Below are 21,426 nucleotides of genomic sequence, written 5' to 3' on the forward strand. Positions count from 1 at the left end.
CAGTCTGGGAGCGCTCAGAGTTTCAACCAGCGTGAAATGCTGGAAGTCCTGGAGTCACCAACGTTTTAGAGCCTGCTGGCACATTTGGAATGCTGATATGGCATGGTGGGCTCAGCAGCAAAATGGCTGGGATGTTCTACAACAGCACAGCGGTTGTATTTCATTTCACGGTAAAAGGCATATGAATTCATGAGGATAAAAGTCTCGGATCCATGTTTTTGGGCCAAAGTATTGGATCCTGGTTCAGTCAATGGTCCTGACGTTCACGTGAGGTGAAACTGGATTGAGGGGGTGGAATTCGGTTTTTAAAATTCCATATAGGTCCGGCTTTTCCTTTTCTTCAACTTTTTGCCTCACGCTTGCCCCTGTCCGCACGCCCTATTTTAAAACGTATTATTTGCCCAGGGCAAACTTTCCCCGCCCCGACTCTCCTCCTCGGGCCCCTTCCTCCCATCCCCCCCCCCGCGGATGACGGTTGGCGCATGCGCGTTGGCTAGAGGCGGCCCAGGCAATGGCGGCCGTTTAAAGGTAACCGATTCAGCCGAACCGCAGCGGCGGAGCTGTAGATTTCCCCCCTCCCCCAATCGAAATCACCCCCCCCCCTCAGCCCGGGATATGGGACTGTAACGAAGCTGGGGGGTCAGTTTGCCCCTTTCTGGGGGGCTGAGGAGGGGAATGGGAGGGGGGAGGCTCCCCCAATTTCCGCCCCTCCTCTGACCCCTTCGGGCTTCAATTTCTCCCCACAGATTTGAGGGGCGGGGGGGAGAAAAAGTCTCCCCTTTTCTCAGTGGGAGGCCATTAGTTGCCCCCTTCCCCGTATTGCAGGGATAGTCCCCGCAGTTCGCCGCCCTCAGGCACAACCCTCCCCCCTCCAAAAAAACCCCCCCCCCCCCCCCCCCCAGTGAGTATCTTCCTCTCAGAACTCCCTTCCCATAATACTCTCCCCGCCATTCCGAGAGGAGGGAGGGCGGGAGAAGCGCTTTTATTTTCACCCCGCAACACGCGCTCCTCCTTAGGCGGAGAGGGAGATTTTGGGTGGGGGCCCTCGAGTTTCTGCTGCTCTAGAGAGAAGTGGGCAATACGACCCTCTGATGCACCCTTCGCAGCTGGGGGCTTTTGGGCAGGGGGGACAGCAGCTCCAAGGAGGAGGGGGTGGGATTTTGCAGCCCGACGATTAGGGGACAGGATTGCTGCAGCTCCCCTTTTTTTCTGGAGGGAGGGGGCAGCCCGTGCAAGGGGGGCGAGGGTGGACCCCACAGCTCTTCGGGGAGGGGGCCGCCGTCCCTAGCAGGTGAAGCTCCCCCCCACCTGAAGGCCTCCTCTTTCCTCCCCCCACCCCGGCCCTTAGAGGGCCCCCTCCGCCCTGTTCCCGGGGAGGCGAATCCCAGGGCGCCTGCAGGGAAGGGAAAGGAAGGCGGGCGGCCATTTCTTGGTGCCCTTCTTGGCAGCAGAAAAGGAGGCCCAACAGGTGAGCGGCGGCTCTCCCCTGGGTGGGGGCCCGTCCTTGAAGAGACCCCCCTCCCCCGTCAAGAGATAGGCCCGGTTTCCTGCGCCCCGCCGTGGCTTGCAAGGAAAGGCCCCTCCCTGTTGTTTTGCATTGCTGGGAGGTGGTTTCTGCGGGCCGAGAGAACAGGGGTGGGCTTTAGGCTCGGTTCCTGGGGGCGCCTCCAAACATTTTTATTGCCCAAGGCCCCCTCCCGGCGTGGGGTTTTCCTGCTCCCGCAGCGGCCGCGGGGGTGGCCCCCCCTTCGCTGCCCTCTCCCCCTCCCCTTCGAGCGTGGTGGAGGGAGCAGCCGGCGGGCGGCCAGGGATGCTCGGTGCCGCCGCCGCCGGAGGGTGCGCCGGGGGAGACGGTCGGTGAGCGGGTCCCGGAGGCCGGGGGCGATGGGGCTTGGCGGGGCAGAGGACAGCGGCGGCGGCGCCCCGCGAGGGCTCCGGGTGTGGGATCCGGCCCAGGCGGGGAGCGCAGCAGCAGGAGGAGGAGGAGGCGCCGCCACGACCCGCCGCAGCAGCAGCGCGGAGCCCGGTGCCTGAGCCGCTGCCGCAGCAGCCTCCTCGCCATGCGATCCACCGTCTACAAAGCCACGGCGGCCGCCGCCACCACCACTGCCGCCGCCACCACCACCACCACGACGGCGGGGCCGGGCTTGCTGGAGCCGGGCCCGGAGGAAGAGGAGGAGCCGCCGCCGCCGCCTCCCCCTCCGCAGAACGCGATCCCGGTGCCCGCGCCGGCCGCTGTGGGCGCCAAGGGCCGGGCGGTGGTGCCCGCGGCAGCGCCGGGCCCGCTGCAGCAGCAAGAGGGCGGCGGTGTCGGCTGCTGGGGCGGCCTGGTGCCCTCGCCGTGCCCGGTGGGAAGTACGCGGCAGGCGGGCGTGGGCGATGCGGCCGGCAGCTCCCGCCCCTCCAAGTGCCAGGCGGTGCTGCCCGGACACGCCGCCGCCGCCAAGGACGGCAAACGTGGCGGCGGCGGCGGCGGCCCCCACTCCGGGCCCGGAAGAACCCCCGCGGCTCATTCTCCGCCCTCTCCGCTGCCGTCGCCAGCCTCAGCCACGGCCGACCCCGGCCAGCCTCCCCCGGGGACTGCGGCGGGTGGCTCTCCGGCCTCCTCGGATCTCGGCGGCAAGTGGAAGAGCGGCGGGAGCAGCAGCGGCAGCGCAGGGAGCGGCGGCGGGGGCAGCAGCCTTCGTAAGAGCCCCATGGGGGCCGGCGGGGGCGCCTCCAGCCAGGCGGCCTGCCTCAAGCAGATCCTGCTGCTCCAACTGGACCTGATCGAGCAGCAGCAGCAGCAACTCCAGGCCAAGGAGAAGGAGATCGAGGAGCTCAAGGCCGAGCGGGACACGGTGAGTTGGTGGCACGTGTGAATGCAGGGAGCACGTGGGGGGTGGCCGGCGCTGCTAGGGTTAACGGTGCGCGCCGGGGCTCGAAGGGTTAACGCTTGGTATGCAAACCGGGGGTGCGAAGGGTTAGCGGTGGGCGGGATCGATGGGAATTCGCGCAGGGAGAGATGGGGGTTAAAGAAGGGGGGGGTGTCAGTGGGAGGGGGCTGGAAGCAGCAATGGGGCAAGGTGAATCTCAGACGCCTGTGGCAGAAGCAGGGAGGAGAGTGATTCTCGAGTCTGGCCTGAGCAAGGGTTAGGAGGGCCTGTGCATGAGGCGGGGAGTGCGAGTCAGGACCAAGCTGACCTGTGTCCTTGGAGGGGACTTGCAGCACACTTAAGAGGAGTTACCCTTTCAGCCTGTTGAATTCGGGGTGGGAGGTGGGGAGGAGGTTAGAAGGGTTGCAACTGTTAGGGCTGCAGATTGTAAATAAGCATCCTGCAGCTGATTCCACTATTCTGGTGGGCCCTCGATGTTGTCATGGGCACTGACATGTCAAAGGTTAATAGGCGGGGCGGGTTGGTTAACCAGGGCTCAAATGGGTAATATGTCATAAAAATAGCTGTTTCACTTATGGATGGAAGGTGAAGGTGGCCATCGTGTGAATAATTAATAAAATCCTAAATTGGGTGCTGATAAAACAAAATGGCAGAACTGTAGTAGGGAGGTTTAACCTCTCAGATAGTTTCAGATTTAATATTCAAGGTCTATAGCGGGCTATAAAGTTTTTTGCACCACTTCTTCGGTTAACAGGTATCTAGGAAGGGGTTAATAACCCAGGGGCTAAGCTGGGAACCCTGCTTAGTAGCTTGGGTGGAGAACAGCTCAGGCAAACAATGGTTGGGAGGGGTTGCAGTCACCAAGGAGTTAATCAGCAGCTGATGGTGGGGCTGGAAAAGTTAAGTGGAACAGCAAGGTTAACTTAAAGTGGCAGACCTGTTAATAGCAGGGGTTAATTTAAAGTGGGGGTTAATTTAAAGGGGCCTTAGGTGGCGGCCGCAACTACCATATTGGAGTAGAGACTGAGCATCATCTTTTGAAGCTTGTACTGTGCACCAAAGGGCATGTGTTTTTTAAAGCAAAATTGCAGGTTTAGTTACTGTCCCTTCTCCAGAGAATCTCCCCTTCAGGGGAGCATCAGTCCCCTTTTTATTATAGGGATGGCATTGTGTGCCACATTCCTCTCCACTTAGGCACTGTGCACTCCCCAGCCTGACTGCCTCACTTTTTGGCAGAACAGAGCCCCTGTCTTTTGCAGCTGGAGGGCTGTTCTAACACAGAGTTCTCTCCTTCATAGAGAGAGGTTGCATCTATATCATGTTCATCATGGGCAGAAGGGCAGAAACTGCTTTGTATCTCCCTCAGTCTGTCTGCTGAAGAGTTGAATGGGGTGCAGGAAGAAGGTTGGGGGTGGGGGAAGGCCCTTTGGATCAACTGCCGATGAAGGTTGGTTTGTTGTTCATGTTTTTTTAAAGTGACCCCTATCAGCAGAGAAGGCTTTTGGGTGAAGAATGTCTGTTTCTAAGCCTTTGCCCCAGAAATAGCTGTCTTGGTGTACTGTGCTCCCCCTTCCCCAAATTCACAAAGGCCCTGTCATCCTGGCCTCTATGCATGGCACGTCTGCAGCCTAAAAATAGCCTCTTTTTTCCAGTTCTGCAGCTGCTGCACCCGTTGTTGTCAAGGAAAGGACTTCTTTTTTTCCCCCCTCACCCCTGATTTTCAGGATGATCGGGTGTTGCATTTGTGGGGTAGTGAGGAGAGGGTGCTAGAATTAGTTGCTGGTTGCAGGAAGTAGCAGCAGATTAATGTTTTACGGCTGTAGTAGAAAGATGGGATGTGACACAAATCCATTTCCCCGCCAGCCTGATGTAAAGTTAACCAACATGGAGGTTCCGCAGCTGCTGGTTTGCAGTCAAAGGGTGTGATGATGGCAGGTGGAGCATTTTGCAACCACCCCCACCCACCCACCCACCCCGGACTTTTCCCCCCTTTAAAAAACAGCAGAACAAAAATCCACCCATGCACGGAGAACACAAACAGCAGAGCATGTGAGTCAGGCTGATACTAGAACGGTTGGATCAGTTATCCTTGCATCTGCTGACTGCAGATTTACCAAGTTCTCCCTCTCCATGTGCTTCTCCTCCCCACCCCCCTTTCCTGAGGTGCCAAAATCCTTTGAGCTTGACAGTATTTTGGTTTCAGTTACACTAAAGCCCACCTCAGGCTTCACCATTCAGTGATCCTCTCCGTTTCTTCTATGCTCTGTGCAGTGTTGGCATCTAAGATGGAGGCTTTGCAGATTTAAAAAAAATTCTTCAAAAACAGCTTGGCAAGACTTGCTTGAAAGCAGAGGGGTTCTGGAATATGCACAAGCAGAGCACTGTAAAGTGTTGACGTTTTCCAGGTTTTTGATGTCACCTTGTTTATTTTTTTTTAAAGAACATTTCAGTTCAAAGTGCTGTGCAACCTTTAGTCATTCTCACACAATCTCCTTTCACTATTAAATATTTATTTACTGGTTGCAGTGTGTCAGGTGCTGCGGGGGGTGGGGGGTGTTCATGGTCATTTGTGTACAGGAAAGGAGCCAAAGGGAGAAGCCTGAATAGGTGGCTAGTGTAGGTTAAACAGAAGGCTCAGAGGTAGTTTCCATAGCAGAGCTACGATAGCCCTCTCATTTTACAGATTGGAAGATGCATTTGAGGTGGGGGAGGGAGGAATGGTTATTATCAGAGATTTCATGTTGAATTGAAGGCCTGGACTCCCAAGTATTCAAACCACTGCCATTACTGGCTCTTTATTTTCTCCCTGTTCGTTTATGTAGTTGTTCATCCCTGATGGATGCAGAGCTTGAGCCATAGATATAGAAGTGTTGATTGCAACCCTTTGGGATTTCCTCAGAGGATGTCACTTGAGCACCATGGGGACAGGACTTGTTCCCAGTGCTGTTGGATGAATGTGAGCTGGGAAGAAGTAGTAAACATTTTTTAAAAATTACTGATTTTAAAGTGTGTTTGCACTTGTAAACTTGCACCTATATACTCAGTATTCTTGCCACTATATATCAATGGTTGTAAGAGACAGAGGTGTACTGGAGGGAGCATGTTCCACATGGCTTTGAAACGATGGAGTGCCAGAGACTACAATATCCTACCATATGCATACCATTCAAGATGGGATATATAGATCGGGTGTGGGGTTATTCTGGCTTACTCCTGTACTGTTCATCTTATTTGCTGGACCACCTGTTCCACTCCTTCCTCATAAGGCAAATCACATTCAGTGATATGGGGGAAGAGTATTATCCAGAGTTATCTTCTGAGAGCGTTTTTTCACAGCTTCTTGTAAATCCTCACTGATTATCCAGGCAGTGAAAAAACTGCCATAGAGTTCCTTCATATGGTGGAAATAGGCTTTTTTGTGGTTATCAGATGCATCCTGGCAAATACAGAGCTTGCTACTATAGTAATGTTGGCAGTTCAGGTGTATGGGTACATATTAGACAGCTATCTAATTGAGGATGAAGTAGATGACTTAGTTGGGTAGGAACATTTTGGGGAATAAGCGTGTCCAGATGTGCCCGTCAAGATGTGTGGCTTCATCACATATGCAGAGATGACTGCTCACTGGTAAGTATTCCAAAATCAGTCACATGCACTGGTAGAACTATGCATGTATCATCTGGTGGACCTGTATCATCTGGTTCCTTTCCCTCAAATGCAGCAGCAGATGGAGTTTTCATTAACTGAGGGATTTTTGTTCAAGTGGCAGACTACAGCCTTTAACATCTACACTGCGCTGTTGCCTTTGCAGCTCCTCGCTCGAATTGAGCGCATGGAAAGGAGGATGCAGCTGGTGAAGAAGGACAGCGAGCGTGAAAAACACAAAATATTTCAAGGCTATGAAACTGAAGAGAAGGTGGAGCCTGAGGCACCAGAGAAGTTGCCTACTGATTGCCCACCCCAAGAACTCCTGGAGACACCCAAGCCGTTGTCTTTGAAACACTTCCCATATGGAAGAAATGGAAAGGGTCACAAACGGTAAAGCCACAGTTAATTTTCCTGGTTTGATAGCATGCATGTGTCTTAATCAACTGACAGAGAGCTATACCTTGAAGTGCTTTTCTGCACCACCCCGCACCTTGTTTTCTATGTAGAAAATTGAAGCAGGTTTTGAACCTGCTTTGCTAGGATTCCCACCCATCGAATGTCAGCAATTCTAGTTCTTTATAAGCAGTGGGTCTTTCTGATAAAGAAGCTTTGCCATCCAGGGGGAGGCAGGAATCAATTTCCAGGGTTTTTTGGAGGAAGCTACAATAGCTAAACCTGGTTACAAACCTTTAATAGTATGTAGTGCAGATGATTTCAGTTTCCATTATCTATTAGGCGGACAAACACAGGAACAATTTCTCCCTAAAGCAGCAGTCTGCAGCCTTTTTAAGCCTGCGGATGCTTTTCAAAGTCTGAAAAAGCTTGGTGGCCACCGCCACAAAATGGATGTCATAGGAGGTGGGGCCATTCACAATAATTGCCACAGCTTTACTTAGGTCACACAGAAGATTTTTGTGCTGTGGGAGCTGATGCTACTAAAGCAACATTTTGAAAAACCTGCATAGGCCATGAAATCTCCAGCAATCATTCAAAAACCTCTCTGGGCAAAAGCCCTACCTATCCCCACCCACTTCCTAAAACATGATGGGTGCCCAAAAAGGTGTCATCAGGAGCCACAGTGCCACATTGTGGACCCCGACTCTAAATGATCCTCTGTGTTCCCCAAATATATTTGCATATTAACTTGCAGTGTTTTTCGTCTTGCTGGTGTTCAATTTAGGAATCGCAGATGCTTTGTTATTTTATTTTGTTTTTGCTGAAGGTTCTTTGTTTCACATTGAATATCCAGACTGGGAAGGAAGTCTGTTAAAGACTGTGGAAAGTAGAGACCCGTCAGGGTAGGTAGCGCCTGGCTAGATGCACTGGTAACAACTAGCATCTCAGTGTTCAGAAGTACCTCACTTTCTCAGTAATCTTGGCAATAGACCTGTAGAGATGGGTCAGTGGAGCTAACTGTCTAAGCAATTCATGTCTGAGGGAAGACTGGATTGGGAATTTCCTTGCTCACAATCATAGGCGATACAGGTCACCAGCTTTTAAGTTGTTGCTCTGAGAAATTATAGTTTGAGAAAAACCTAAGAACATAAGAGCAGCCCTACTGGATCAGCCCGGTGGTCCATATAATCCAGCATCCTATTTCATCTGTGGAAGCTAAATTTTTCTCCTGTTGTTGCATTGGTATTCAAAAGTTTACTGCTTCTGAACATGGAGATTCTGTTTTGTCATCCTGGCTCATAGAAATTGATGGATCTATTCTCCATGAATCGGTTTAATCCCTTTTAAAGCTATGTAAGCATTTCGCCAGTGCTAGTTAGTTTGAACCAGAAACCTTCACAAGAGGCATAATGATATAATGCTGTCACATCTTTAACTTGGAAGGAGTTGTGAGGATAGCGCTTTACAGATTAATGTCTTGGATAGCGAGGTTTTGTGCTCCGATAGCCGTCTTGAACTTGTTCTGAGATGGACCTAACTGGAAGTTTTAAGGCCAGTGAGTTAAATACCGTAAGTTGTGTGTAAATTGTCGAATTCTGCTTCTGATTTCTAAGACACCTGCTAATAGGAGCTGGTGATTCTTGCTTCCACCTTCTGTTATACACGCTGCTATAATTCTGCATCCTCTTTTCTTTTTTGCAGAAAATCTGCATTTGGAAGCGCGGAGAGGAAAACTCCACTCAAAAAGTTGGTGGCTGAATTCTCAAAAGTCAAGTGTAAATCACCAAAGTCTTCTCCATTGAAAGAAGAACCTGGCAGTTCTTTGACTGAATCAGTTACTAGGCGTGAACTACGAAGTCAGGAGACTCCAGAGAAAGTCCGCTCTTTGGGAGACACTTTGCTGAAATCCTTGGCCCCTCTGAAAGGAGCTGGGAGCCATACAAAGGACAAGAGCTCATGCAGCGAAACAGAAGACTTGCCATACCTTTCCACCACTGAAATGTACTTGTGCCGATGGCACCAGCCGCCTCCTTCCCCATTGCGAGAACCTTCTCCCAAGAAGGAGGAGACTGTAGCAAGTAAGAAACTTGCTCATGCCTTTGTGGTGGTTGTCCTGATGTGGGTTGGAGAGGGCATAGAACATGCTTGTTGTGGGGAGGGGTCTGCTTAGCAGTTTTTCAAACACGAAGACAAACAGGGGGGCGACATTTCCATTTCTGAGTGATGCTGGTGGAGGTCCCGACCTCTGGCCTGGAGTACGAAACACATTTGAAATTCCACAAATGGTCTAGACCAGGTGTGGGAAGTGTGTGAAGAAGATCAGCCGTCTTGTCCAGAGATCTTTGGTGGCTTACGGTGCTCATGGTGTCTTCTGTAACCATCCATTTTTTACCAGCCATCTGTTCCCCCTTTCTGATATCTCATAATGAGGGGTGGGCTGAGTGGAATTGCGACTAGTGTGCCAGCCACTTTGGCAGCTGATAAACACTAGGTAAGTGACATTCTCAAAACAGTTGCACGCTGAGAGGTGTGACCTGTCAAAGTGAGCGAGAGGTCTGGTATTGCCAAAGTGTTACAAAAGTAATAATTTCAGGTCTGTTTCTTTCCCCATCTTTATCCTGGGCAACAGCTGGCCTGTGACTCACTTAGCTGTGTTTATGATTAAGAAACTTGAGTAGACTGTGAAAGCTTTTGCAAGAGTCTGCCTGGCTGCAGCTTTTACAACAGAAGAGGCTGTTTAGTTTTTGAAACCGGCTTGCATTGTTATGACCCCAAATGGGGTTGTGTTCTCACTTCAGATGGGATCACACTGGCATTGCAATCTCTTTAAATAAAAGGGAAGGGAGCGGGTAAAACGGGGAGCACCCAAAGGATATTAGGTTGTTTATTTAGATGGTTATGTGCCATTTACACATTCAGATGTTTATACACTACTTCTCCGCCCCTCCCCCCCTTGGTTTCCCACCCAGTAGAAACCATAAAGCTGCTCACAACCATCACCATTTTATCCTCACACCAACCATTTTGAGAAGTGGACTAGGTTGAGATAGTGAATGGCCCCTAATCATTTAGCAAGCTTCTGTGACAGAGTGAGGATTCGAACCTGGATCTCTCAGATTCCACTCTGCATTTGTAACCATGTCATCATGCTGACTCTGCAAGGCATATGATTCAAGATTAAAAGTGAGACTGTAATACATATTGGGATGGAAAGCAGGTCGTTGGCCTAAGAAGCTTGAGTATCACTAGGCTAGGAAAAGTGCTACAACAAGCACACAAAGACCAGGCTGGTTCCATGGACTTGCCCTGCTTTTTGAATTGAAGAAAAACAGAGTTTTAAAAAAATGAAGGAGCTTTAGGATGGATCACCCAGGTTCATTGGAACAGCATGCTCATGATAGATGGTATGTGCCATTTCTTCCCTAATGTATTTTAAAGTGTGGTGCAGCATAGTACTTTCATACTTTACTTTTTGTGTTGTAATTTGCTTGCTCAGTGTTCCCAATTTTAAGGTTTTTGTTTTTTAATAAAGAGTGCTTTTGGTGGAAAAGAAATGGGCACATGGAGGACAGTGGGGTGTGTGTACAACTATATGATTGGAAGCCATGCGCAAACCTTTAGGTCTGCCATTAGCAAAGACCGCAGATGTCAGATCCTGCCATAGCCCATTCAGAATTCTATACCTGGAAAAGAAGCAAACTACTAGAGACTGCAGTGATAAAACTCAGGTTCTCTCTCAAGGTATGCCAAATGTGGCACTCCATCTCCTAATACAAAATGTGCACTAAATACTGACTTGCATACAGGTATGAAACTCACATGACTGGTTTGTGAAGTCTTCCACCTTGTCTAAATAATACAGAGGAACAGATTGCTGAGACGATCATAGGGCAAACATTCTGAGGACGGGGAGAGTTTTTTTAAAAGGAGTGGGGGGGAACTAATGCAGTGTTAAGAGACCTGCAGAGATTCCTGTCTTACAAAGTATGGCAGATTTTTTAAAAAGTCACTAACCTAGCAGAATTCCACTTGCAAGATTCCCTTGAGGGAAGCCCCATCAGTCAAGCTAGTTAATATCTATAGAACATATAACTTAAAATATTGTCAGTTGAGCTTCTAGTAATCTCTTGTTGGCAAATTTCTGTGTTTCATATCATGGAGACTGTTAAGGAGGGTCAGTGGATGAACTGCCATTTTTTATTTCCTTCATTTATATCTCACCTTTGTTCCTAAAGCATCTTAGGAGCAGCAGTGGCGTAGGAGGTTAAGAACTCATGTATCTAATTTGGAGGAACCGGGTTTGATTCCCAGCTCTGCCGCTTGAGCTGTGGAGGCTTATCTGGGGAATTCAGATTAGCCTCTACACTCCAACACACGCCAGCTGGGTGACCTTGGGCTAGTCACAGCTTCTCGGAGCTCTCTCAGCCCCACCTACCTCACAGGGTGTTTGTTGTGAGGGGGGAAGGGCAAGGAGATTGTAAGCCCCTTTGAGTCTCCTGCAGGAGAGAAAGGGGGGATATAAATCCAAACTCCTCTTCTTCTTCTTCTTACATCAGTCTGCTTCCCTCTATTTTATCTTCACAATAACCCTGTGAGATAGATTCCTTGTGTGTGTGACTGGCCCATGTCACCAGAAAGCTGCTGTGGCGATAGGGATTCAAACCTTGGTCTCTCAGATCCTAGTCTGACACTGTAACTACAACAATCGCACTGACTCTCTGTGAGTGGAATCCTTTCTCCAGAAAAGTGTCTCCATTTCCAGAGGGTGATCTTCACCCCCAATTCCTGCACTTCCGTCCCACTGCATTGGGAAGTGGATGGCAACGACCTTTGGTTCTCAGGCATGAATATTTTCCTAGTAGGCTTTAACTATTGCAGTACATTCTCCTGATTGCTTTTTAGCACCTTGAAATACCTTTTTCGGTACTTTTGGCATTTTTTTAAGCACAGAAAGCAATAACAATTGCTAAAGGCAAGCTGTCTTCTGTTTCTTAGGAACACTCATGCCTTGGAGGAATTAGAGAGGGGGCCAATGACATCCCCTCCCACAGTTGTCTTTTTGTTCAAACTGCAGTTTTCCTAAAGGCCCTTTGAGGGAGAGGGAGGGAACAGGCCTGACTACTCTGAATGGGGTGCAGATTTTCTGTCTCCTTGACTGTGGCATCATTTTTCTTTGCTGCCCTTGTGACTGTGGAAAAATCATTCATTCCTTCTAAACCTTTTGGGCTGGAGTCCTGGAAGCGAGTCTTTGTACAAATATTATTCAAGCAAAAGACCTGGAAGAAACACTTTGTTTTCTTTATCTTTCCTTTCTCTCTCTCTCTCTCTCTCTCTCTCTCTCTCTCTCTCTCTCTCTCTCTCTCTCCCCCCCCCCCCCCATATTTTCAGACAAGCTATTCATTCTGCCCTTGGGCGTGTCTTCTTGGGGCAGGATTTTTTCCATTAGAGGAAACAGACTTTCTCCCTCTTTCCCACTTTAGGTGGGGATCCCCCACATTCTGCTATTCCTATCAGGGGTGTTGGATTGGGGCTGTTCCTCAAGGTGTTAGAATTCAGCTATAATGATTCTCAATCTCCCCTACCCCAAATAATCGACAGCATGCAAGTATTCAAATGTCTTGTATGAAGCCAAATCTCTGAGATTAACTCCCCTGTTCTGCCACTGCATGCCTCTGCTGAAACGAGCCCTCTTACAACTCTGTTTTTCTTTAAGGACATGGCAAGCAAGGCATACTTCCGCGAAAAGCTGTGAAGCAATTGCCTTCTGAAGGTTGAGAAAGATTTTCTTTTCCTTTGCACAGCAGGTTTCTGAAACCTCTTCCTCTTTCACTATTCTTCTCTTTAACATCAAGGCAGCATTTTCACAATAGAATAAACAAGAGCAGTCTTGGACCTGTTCTTGCCGAATTGTTCTTGGAAAGGAATGGATTTAGAGAAGACTGTGCTGCTTATGGGGTCCGGTTTTCAATAAGACACATTGCTGTAATCTGAAGGAATTTTTTTGCCATATCAACCAGAATGCCCATCTAGCCTAGCACCTGGTCTCCATCACTGGCCAACTGGGAACCTCAGAAGGGCAACCTTATGAAAATAGTGATTCCTTGCTGATCTGTATTAGATTTGAAACTCTGAGATATATTGTCTGTGAACAGGAAGGCTTTATTCTGTTATGTTTTTATTCTGCCTTTTGTTCTAGCTGCTCACAGTTCTCTCCATTTTAGCTTCAAAACAACCATCCTGTGAAGTAGGTCTGGCTGAGAGAGAATGACTAGCTCCAGGTCATGTTGTGGGTTCCATGTCTGAGTAGAGATTTCAACCCAGCCTGTCCTGATCCAATTTTCTAACCACAGCCCCGTGCTACTTCTGTTTGTTATCATGGCTGATAATGATTGCGGTCTGTGATCTCGTGTAACTGTCCATCTGTGCTGGGTGGCAGGTCATGACATCCTGTGGCAGTGAAAACATACCTCGAGGTTTATAAGTTCCTCGCTCCTCTTCAAGCAGAATTTGGGTTAATTCTAAACTCAAATATGGGAGCTAATCTGGTTTGGGAGAAATTGGGAGAGGGATACTAGTGGAAGGTTTGGTTTTGAGAAAATGCCCCAGAGGGCCTCCTTAGTCTTTCAAACGGTCCATCGCTTGATCTTTCATGGTAAGTAAAAGCCACCTTTGGATACTAAGCAGGGACACCTTTGTTATTTGGAAAGGAATTCACTGCCTTGTTCTTTCCGGTCATAATGTTCCACATGAGACTAACACCAGTGGGTTTTTATAGTCCACTTATATTTATGGACTGTTTACATGGCTGAACTACCGCTACCCTTCACATCTCCTTTTAGTTAGTGGTGGTTCTTAAAATGAAGATTTCTGCTGTGTATATCAGGTTGATATTTGAGGAAAGCTTTGGGTTAGGCCACCTGGCTTTTCGACATGCAGGCATCATGGCCCCCATGGCAAAGGGGCCTTTTTCCCCAGCAGAAAAGCTGATTGGGTCTCGCCCCTCCTTTGGAACTTGGGGCATAGAAGGGAGCAACAGGATTGTTGGATTCTGACACTGAAGCATACTTACTAGTGTGAAAGCAATTCAACTCAATTTGGGATTATTTGCTTCCAGAAGATGGTAAATAAAGACAAATCATGTGTTTTAAATGTGTTGTCCATCAGTTAGACTACTTGGCATATTTGCTGTATGTTAACTAATCACTTAAGTTCCCACCTACCAGTTCTTTGTCTGAACAGATCCAAGACTGTTGTTCAACACTGTGAATATAGACCTTTGAAAACAGAAAAGGATAATGCACATTTAATGATGCCCTAGAATATAAAAAAATTGGTTTAACTTTGAGGCATTGAGGTTGACTGTATGTTGTCTAGCATCTATTTCTCTGCAGAAACATTCCTTCAAAATTGGTGGTTTTGACGCTCTTCTCTTCCTCCGTTCCCAGTTCCATCATGGAGGGACCACGTGGTAGAGCCCTTAAGAGACCTGAATCCTTCGGAGCTTTTGGAGGTATGTCAAAGAATAAACAGCAACAATGAAAGAGACTAGAAATAAATAGAGCCCTGAGAAGTGGGGGCAGGGATGGTGGGTACTATGGAAGGAGGAGCTGTGTGGGACATAATTCTTGTCCACAGCAACTAGACGTGCCATGTTGCTGTTTTTTTAATGTTTGCCAGAAACACTGTCCATCTCAGCTTTGGCATATGAGGGATGGAATTTTTAAATCAGATTGGTAGCTAACAGGTTTCAGTTTCAGTCACCTGCCAGTTTCTTCTTGCATTAGTGTGACACTGATGAGGACATCCAGTTCCTCTTGAAAGAAAATGTGTTCTCGGAGCATGGCCTCAGCTTGCTTGTTTTCTCTGGGTCAGTATCCCATACGAGCTGAAAGTATGTGGGCTTCTTGGTGTTCCACAATCTCTCATTGAATCTGACAGTCCAGCTTTTAAATTGTCGGTTTAAAGAGGAGTAAATCCTGCAAGTCAAACCTATAGAAAATGAGATCTATGAAGAGGCACGGCTGCCAAGGCATCAGGCAACAGTTGGCAATGTTGCGATGTGATCTACATTTTTTATTGCTGTCTACAAAGAATCAAAGGTCTTGTAAGCCTACCTTGTGAGGCAGCACTAGTGATGGGTCTGTGATCCGGTTGCCTGTCATAATGTTTATTAAGGACTGATTGACTGGGGGAGGGGGGGTCCTTGTACATACCTGTATGGTTTAGGGCAGGCTTTAATTTCTCCCTGGCCTAGATAGCCCAATCTGATCAGATCTCATCTTCTAAGCAGGGCTGACCCTGGTCAATATTTGAATGGGAGGCCACCAGTGAATACTGGGGTTGCTGCACCAAGGCAAGCAATGGCAAACCACCTCTGAATCTTGCCTTGAAAACTGTACAGGATTGTCATAAGTCAGATGTGACTTGATGGCAAAAAATATTTCTTTCTAAAACCAGAAACAATAACCTAAAAATTGATACTTCCTGATTTTCTCAGATCTGGCAGGGACCTATAATAGTTTGAGAAGCAGTAATTTCACAGGTGAAGCACCTCCTTCTACAGCAGGAAGTAATGGGAGTCCTTCTAGAGGATTCTAAACCATATTTGCTTAACTCAGGGGTGTCCAGCTCTGGCACCCCAGGTGTTCATAGACAACGATTCCCATCAGCCTCTGGCAGGATGGCCAATGAGCATCTGGGGCTTCAGAGTTGGACACCCCGGCTTAACTGTTCTCTCCCCTACCCCTCCTTTCCATGCCAAACAGGAGAGACAACACCCAGCCAAAAAGAGTCGGTTGCTTCCCTGTAGGCAAGGCTGGCTTAAAAGCCTTCCTCCTGGAAGGAAAGGCAAGGGGGTTCTCAGTAGGTGATTGAGAATCAGGTGCCCCAAAAGCAGTGTCAAGATCATGTGAACTATGTGCTTACTTTTGCAAAACTTTTCACAGAACTTAGACGACAGTGTCTTCTCTAAACGGCATGCAAAGCTGGAGTTGGATGAGAAGAGGAGGAAAAGGTGAGGGAAAGGGGAAGGCCGTTGCCTGAAGGCCAAAACTTGGCAAACCATTTTCCTCTGTACGTGTACAGCTTTCAAATGCACTATCAGAAAGCTAGTCCAACCTTTTTCCTTTTAAAAGACTGTCAAAACATTCTCAGGCATTCCTTAATTTCATAGTAACTATTGTGGGAGGCTGCAGCCTACTGATTTCATTGGGTGATCGTGAGTAATTGCATTATGGCTGAAATGTCGTAATAGCACTTTTCAGCTGAAAGGGCAATATTACGAACTCGCAAGTCCTGGGTGGGTGGAAAAGGATGACTTTGCCCATGTCTCATCAGCCAACCTAATCTGCCAGTATCCTTTTGACAAATCAAAGGTACTAATAAACTTGCACGCATGCCCATGTCATTTATGTCCTGTCCTCCAGCCAAGTTCTTTAAACACTTTTTTCTTCTCTTCTCCCTTGCCTATGGCAAAAGGTGGGATATTCAGCGTATCCGAGAACAAAGAATTTTGCAGCGACTTCAGCTGAGAATGTATAAAAAGAAAGGAATTCAGGAATCTGAGCCTGAAGTTACCTCATTTTTCCCAGAGTCAGATGATGGTAAGTAGCTTAAAGTATATTGATGGAGGTTCTTCCCTTGCCTGTCAGAGCTCAGGCAAAGCTGGGAGAATATAGTTCTACAAAAAGGCATTTTCAAAATGAATTATTAAGTATATGTGTGCAAGTGTTGCATCTGCAGCAGTAATGTTTTCCTGTGTGTTCTCTCTCTCTTAGTTGAAAGCTTGCTAATCACCCCTTACTTGCCTGTTGTAGCATTCGGCCGTCCACTACCAAAATTAACCCCACAGTAAGTATTCCGTCCAGTATATTAAAGGAGGTTGTACTGTATACAAGCAAGAAGCTTGAACTGTGTTTGTCTTGTTCTCTCTTCAGAGGGTAGATGAGGCTCCTTCTGTGTTGATAACTTTCCAAACAAACACAGGATGTTGTTGGAGTCAATGATTATTGACTACGCAAATCAGTTGTCCCTTTGCAGTGAAAAAGGCACCTGGGAACTCAGCCTTGCTATTGGTTGGGACAGTATACATCAAGGCAGGAAAGGGGGAGGAAGTGAAGGAATCTGAAGATGACATGAGGTCAAGGAGAAAGCAGGCTTGTGTTGATTGGATGGAGGGTGAAGAATGGGATATATATCCAAGACCGGTCCTGATTGAGGGGGACAAGCTGTGTGAAACCTATAAAAGGCAGGAATATTGTAGTTGCTTCCAAGACACAGAATGGTAAGATGCAGTGCTGCAGTCAAAACCTCTGCTCATAACCTGAATTCAGGCCCAGCAGAAGTGGGTTTCAGGTAGCCAGCTCAAGGCTGACTCAGCCTTCCATTCTTCCGAGGTTGGAAAAATGGGTACCCAGCTTGTTGGGGGTAAAGGGTAGACAACCGGAGAAAACAATGGCAAACCACTCCGTAAACATAGTCTTCTATGATGTGATGTCAACATATGGGTCAGACACGATTCAGTGCTTACACAGAGAACTACTTTTACCATTCTTCTACCAGTCAGTGGGAAGCTTGGACAGATTTGTTTTTGTTTTGACATTTTTCTCCCTCCCCATTATGGTGCTGGGATTCCCCAGCTCTTTGCAGTTACGCTTTTATCTCTCCTGTGGCCTTTCTAATGCTTCAGTCATTATTCATCTCTGCAGTCTTTAAAATCTTTTAGATTATGAATTCAGGGCTGCAGGCAATTCAAGTATTCTATGTTTTGTGTTGCGCTCTGCACTGAGCATGTGGTCCTGCTCTTGAACCTTTCATTGAGGACTAGAATCATGACTTACTCTTTCCTCCCTTTCCCACTGAGTCTTACTTACTTCCCACTCATAGTCTTACTTTTTTTTTTGTCTGGCAGGAACTTTGAACTACCATGGCTGGATGAGCGAAGCCGTTGCCGGCTAGAGATGCAGAAGAAACAGACTCCTCACCGGACATGCAGAAAATAGGCATGTCCTCTAGAGGTATCTCTGCCTCGGTGATTGGCCTGTGCTGTTTGCAGCAAACGGCAAAGAACTGTATATGTGTCTGTCAACTCAATCTTTCTCCCCTCGATCTACATTCTTGTTCACTATAGACATTTTTTAATGCTTCCGTATGGTTTTTCTCACCTTCCCACCCATTAAAACTGTTCAACTGTTTTCCTTTCCCCGCATCCTTTTGTTTGATAGACGGTCCTGGAGGTTTGTTGGTGGAACAGAGAGCAAGGGGGGCAGCATTGGCCATACAGTGGTTGAGTTCCTTTGGGTTAGCATTGCTAACCACATTCTATTTAGGGCTGTCAGTAACTTTTTTCATTGTATGAAGTCCACCTCTGAAAGCATATGCACACAAATCCTAATATGTTTGCTTAAAAATAGCTTACAGACTGAAGCCTTTGCAAACTGGGGAGGGGGCTACATTGGACTAACACAAAACAAGTCTTCACCCTCTTGCTTCTTTTTTTTAAGATCCAGGTCTAGATCAGTATATTTCATTGTGCCTCATTTGGCTCTTCTCATGCTGCTGAGGTGGTGTAACTTTTCCAGTTTTTTAAGTCAGCATAACTAATTTGGTGCTTGTCTTCTGCTTCTTACAAAAAGGGGGGAGCATTTAAAATGTGATGTCCTGGCATAGAGAATGAAGATTGGAAAGCCTTGACAATCACGTCACGTGCTGTTGGTTCTCTTGGAATTGGTTTCCATCAATCCCAGTACCCCCTTTCCTTAAGATTGTTTTATTTTGTTTTGCCAGTAAGGGCTTTAATTTTGTTTCCTTCTGCCAAGGGAAGCAGAAGATAAATTTGTGGGATTTTATTTTCGGACCTCTGTGCATCATGCTGGTTTCTTAAAGGAAGTGTTGAGTGGCAGCACTGTCAAATCTGCTGGCATGGCACCTGGACACCTCAGGTGGGTGTATCACGTTGTGAAAGGACACCAAGCAACACCACCAAAATCAGCCTCCCCTACTGCGTCAAAGGCTTTGCTGCTTGTGTTGGTATTGGATGGAACCACTTGGTTGCTTAGCAATCACCATGTTCTTCCTTCTCCAGAGGAGGCTGCTGCAAGGAAGGAGAGCAATAGGATGAAGTGGTTCAATCTCAGAATGCCACTTGAAAAGGGTTGTGTTGCTTCTAGTTGTTTCTTTCCCTACATGGTCCACTGTGACCTATTGGCAATTTTTGTATGCATTTACGAAGGTTGAAGTGAGTTAGTGGTGTTACTATATTGCCACTCATAGCTACAGTAAGTTACTCCCACTGGCAAAAAGCAGATCCCCCTCCCCCATTTTTGTGTACAATAATGAATTAGGCTAGAGTGTCACACCGTAAACCTTGATTTCTTTGGAGCTTGGCTGGCAATTCTGAAAGTATGATTCTGGTAAACTTTTATAGCTAGTCACGCAGTGGTGGCGAACCTTTGGCACTCCAGATGTTATGGACTACGATTCCCATCAGCCCCTACCAGCATGGCCAATTGGCCATGCTGACAGGGGCTGATGGGAATTGTAGTCCATAACATCTGGAGTGCCAAAGGTTTGCCATCACGGACTAGTGGAATAGGACTCCCACATGCTCATCTGTCTGATTTGTACAACTGTGGAAGCTCTGTGTGCATTTATAGAAGAGCAGCAAAACTAACCCTCTCCTTTTCCATTTCATTCAGTGCAAAAGTATGATACCTCACTTTTCTGGTCTTAGGAATGTAGTGTTGGACAATATCTGCTGTTAAAAATGCTAAAAACTTAGGAGGAAGTTCAGTCAGCCATCAATATTGTTGTTCTCTCTCAGCTTCCACTTATTTCCAATAGCTGCTGCTCCACTTCGGCATTATGTTCTCTAGAAATTCAAACGGATACTTTAATGACAGAAGGTAACACATGCAAGGTGACTACTGTAGAAGAGTCACAAGTATGACTTAGGCTCTCTTTGCCAAGTAGCCTGTGTTGTTGAGGTTGTGCACAGCGCTTGCTGCTTTATTTAATTTGATTTTAATTAAGGCTGTATTTGGGTCTCTTGGTTTTTAGCATGTAAGCATGCATCCTTCTGCCCCCGCCCCGCTGTAAAAAGTCTGGATGTATAAAATAAACGTTAGGTGGAGGTCTCTTGAAGGCATTATTGATTTCAGAGCTTGATCCTCCTTTCTTCGTCCCCTCAAATAAGCTAAGGAGTGTTCAAGAACACATCTTGGATCTCTTATCTTGTTTTGGGGGGAGGAAAATTTACCACATAGTCCAAAATATGACTATTGAAAGTGCTACAGTCCTGGGTTCCTGAAAAATAGAAGCAAATGTTCCCTCTTTGCCAGTTAATATGCTGGCTTTCATGAAGAATTCCATGAGATACTAACACTTGCATCAGAAAAAGATGGGTAGGTGTGCAGTAGTTAAGGGGGTTGTACAAAGAGTTTGCAGTGGAAGTTAGCTGGGAGCTGAGGGAAGGAATAGTCTTTTCTCCCTATGGGTACAGCACTGTGAAAAACCCTTGCACATTAGACCTGGGTTTTGGCTTAAAACAAAATGTTCCTTTCTTTAACCAAGTTTACTGTAGTTCTAAAGGCACCATCTGTACTCCCTCCCCCCCCCCCTTTGTTTTTCTGCCCTTGACACGTGGTTGTCTGCAAATGCATCCTTTTTGATACCATTTTAAATATGTAAAATCAGTTGTCTTGTAAATATCTTATAAAGAAAAAGTTTGTAAATACCAAATTTGTGGCTGTTAATGTTTGCCTTTTTAATTTTTGCTTCAGTTCATTTAGGTTTAACAGTGTTAACAGGGAGTATTAAAAGAAATTCTGCTTGTATGTTTAAACAAAATTGGAACAAATCACTTTTTTTTACAATAAAATGAAAAACATGAATGCTTTTCTCATGCTTTCAGCCTTGATTGACAAGTTGAGGCTCAATCCCTGCAACTCCAGTAGAAGGAATGATGGCTAATGACCACCTTTAGGGAAATCTATGGCTGCAGTTTTTCTTCAGTAGGACAGAGTTATTAACAGCCTGACTTTATAGCTGTGTACACACAATCCTTCCATCGGTTTGCTTGCATGTCAGGAGGGACATAGGAGTTCTGCATAAGTATTGGCTGTGAGCTGGCGCCTGTGTACACTCCCTCCCAGTGAGTGGCATATTTGGAAAGCAGCGTCTCTGATCACTAAGAGGGCACATATACGTCAACATTGCCTCTTGTATTTGTGCTGTGCTCATGTGCCAATGATCAGGAAGGGCACAGAGTCAATGTGCCCCCCCCCCCCGGTTTTTTTGTTAAAGGGTTGTGTGTACAGGGCTAGTACAACTTCATACATTCATGGGAAAACCTGGACACCGAAGCCAACAGGCCACAGAATGGAAACACTTGGAATAGATTTCATGAGTTGCACCACACCTCTACTACTAAGTGGCAAGTTCTTAAAATATGACCAGGAATGCATAATAAATCCTATGTGAAAAGCCTAAAATGTCATGGTATCTTATC

The 21,426-nt window shown here is 47.2% G+C and overlaps 1 protein-coding gene across 1 annotated transcript; it reads left to right on the forward strand.

Annotated features, from left to right (window-relative positions):
- The first annotated feature begins 2,060 nt into the window (after window positions 1–2,060).
- Window positions 2,061–20,809, forward strand: MSL1 (MSL complex subunit 1). The gene is made up of 8 exons (XM_048517076.1): window positions 2,061–2,840; window positions 6,688–6,914; window positions 8,622–8,998; window positions 14,366–14,430; window positions 15,866–15,933; window positions 16,398–16,522; window positions 16,697–16,769; window positions 17,830–20,809. The coding sequence occupies exons 1-8, from the start codon at window positions 2,061–2,063 to the stop codon at window positions 17,918–17,920; spliced, it is 1,806 nt and encodes a 601-aa protein (XP_048373033.1). The 3' UTR covers window positions 17,921–20,809.
- The last annotated feature ends 617 nt before the right edge of the window (window positions 20,810–21,426 follow it).

Source organism: Sphaerodactylus townsendi, linkage group LG15 (assembly GCF_021028975.2).
Source record: "Sphaerodactylus townsendi isolate TG3544 linkage group LG15, MPM_Stown_v2.3, whole genome shotgun sequence".
NCBI classification, from domain to species: Eukaryota; Metazoa; Chordata; class Lepidosauria; order Squamata; family Sphaerodactylidae; genus Sphaerodactylus; species Sphaerodactylus townsendi.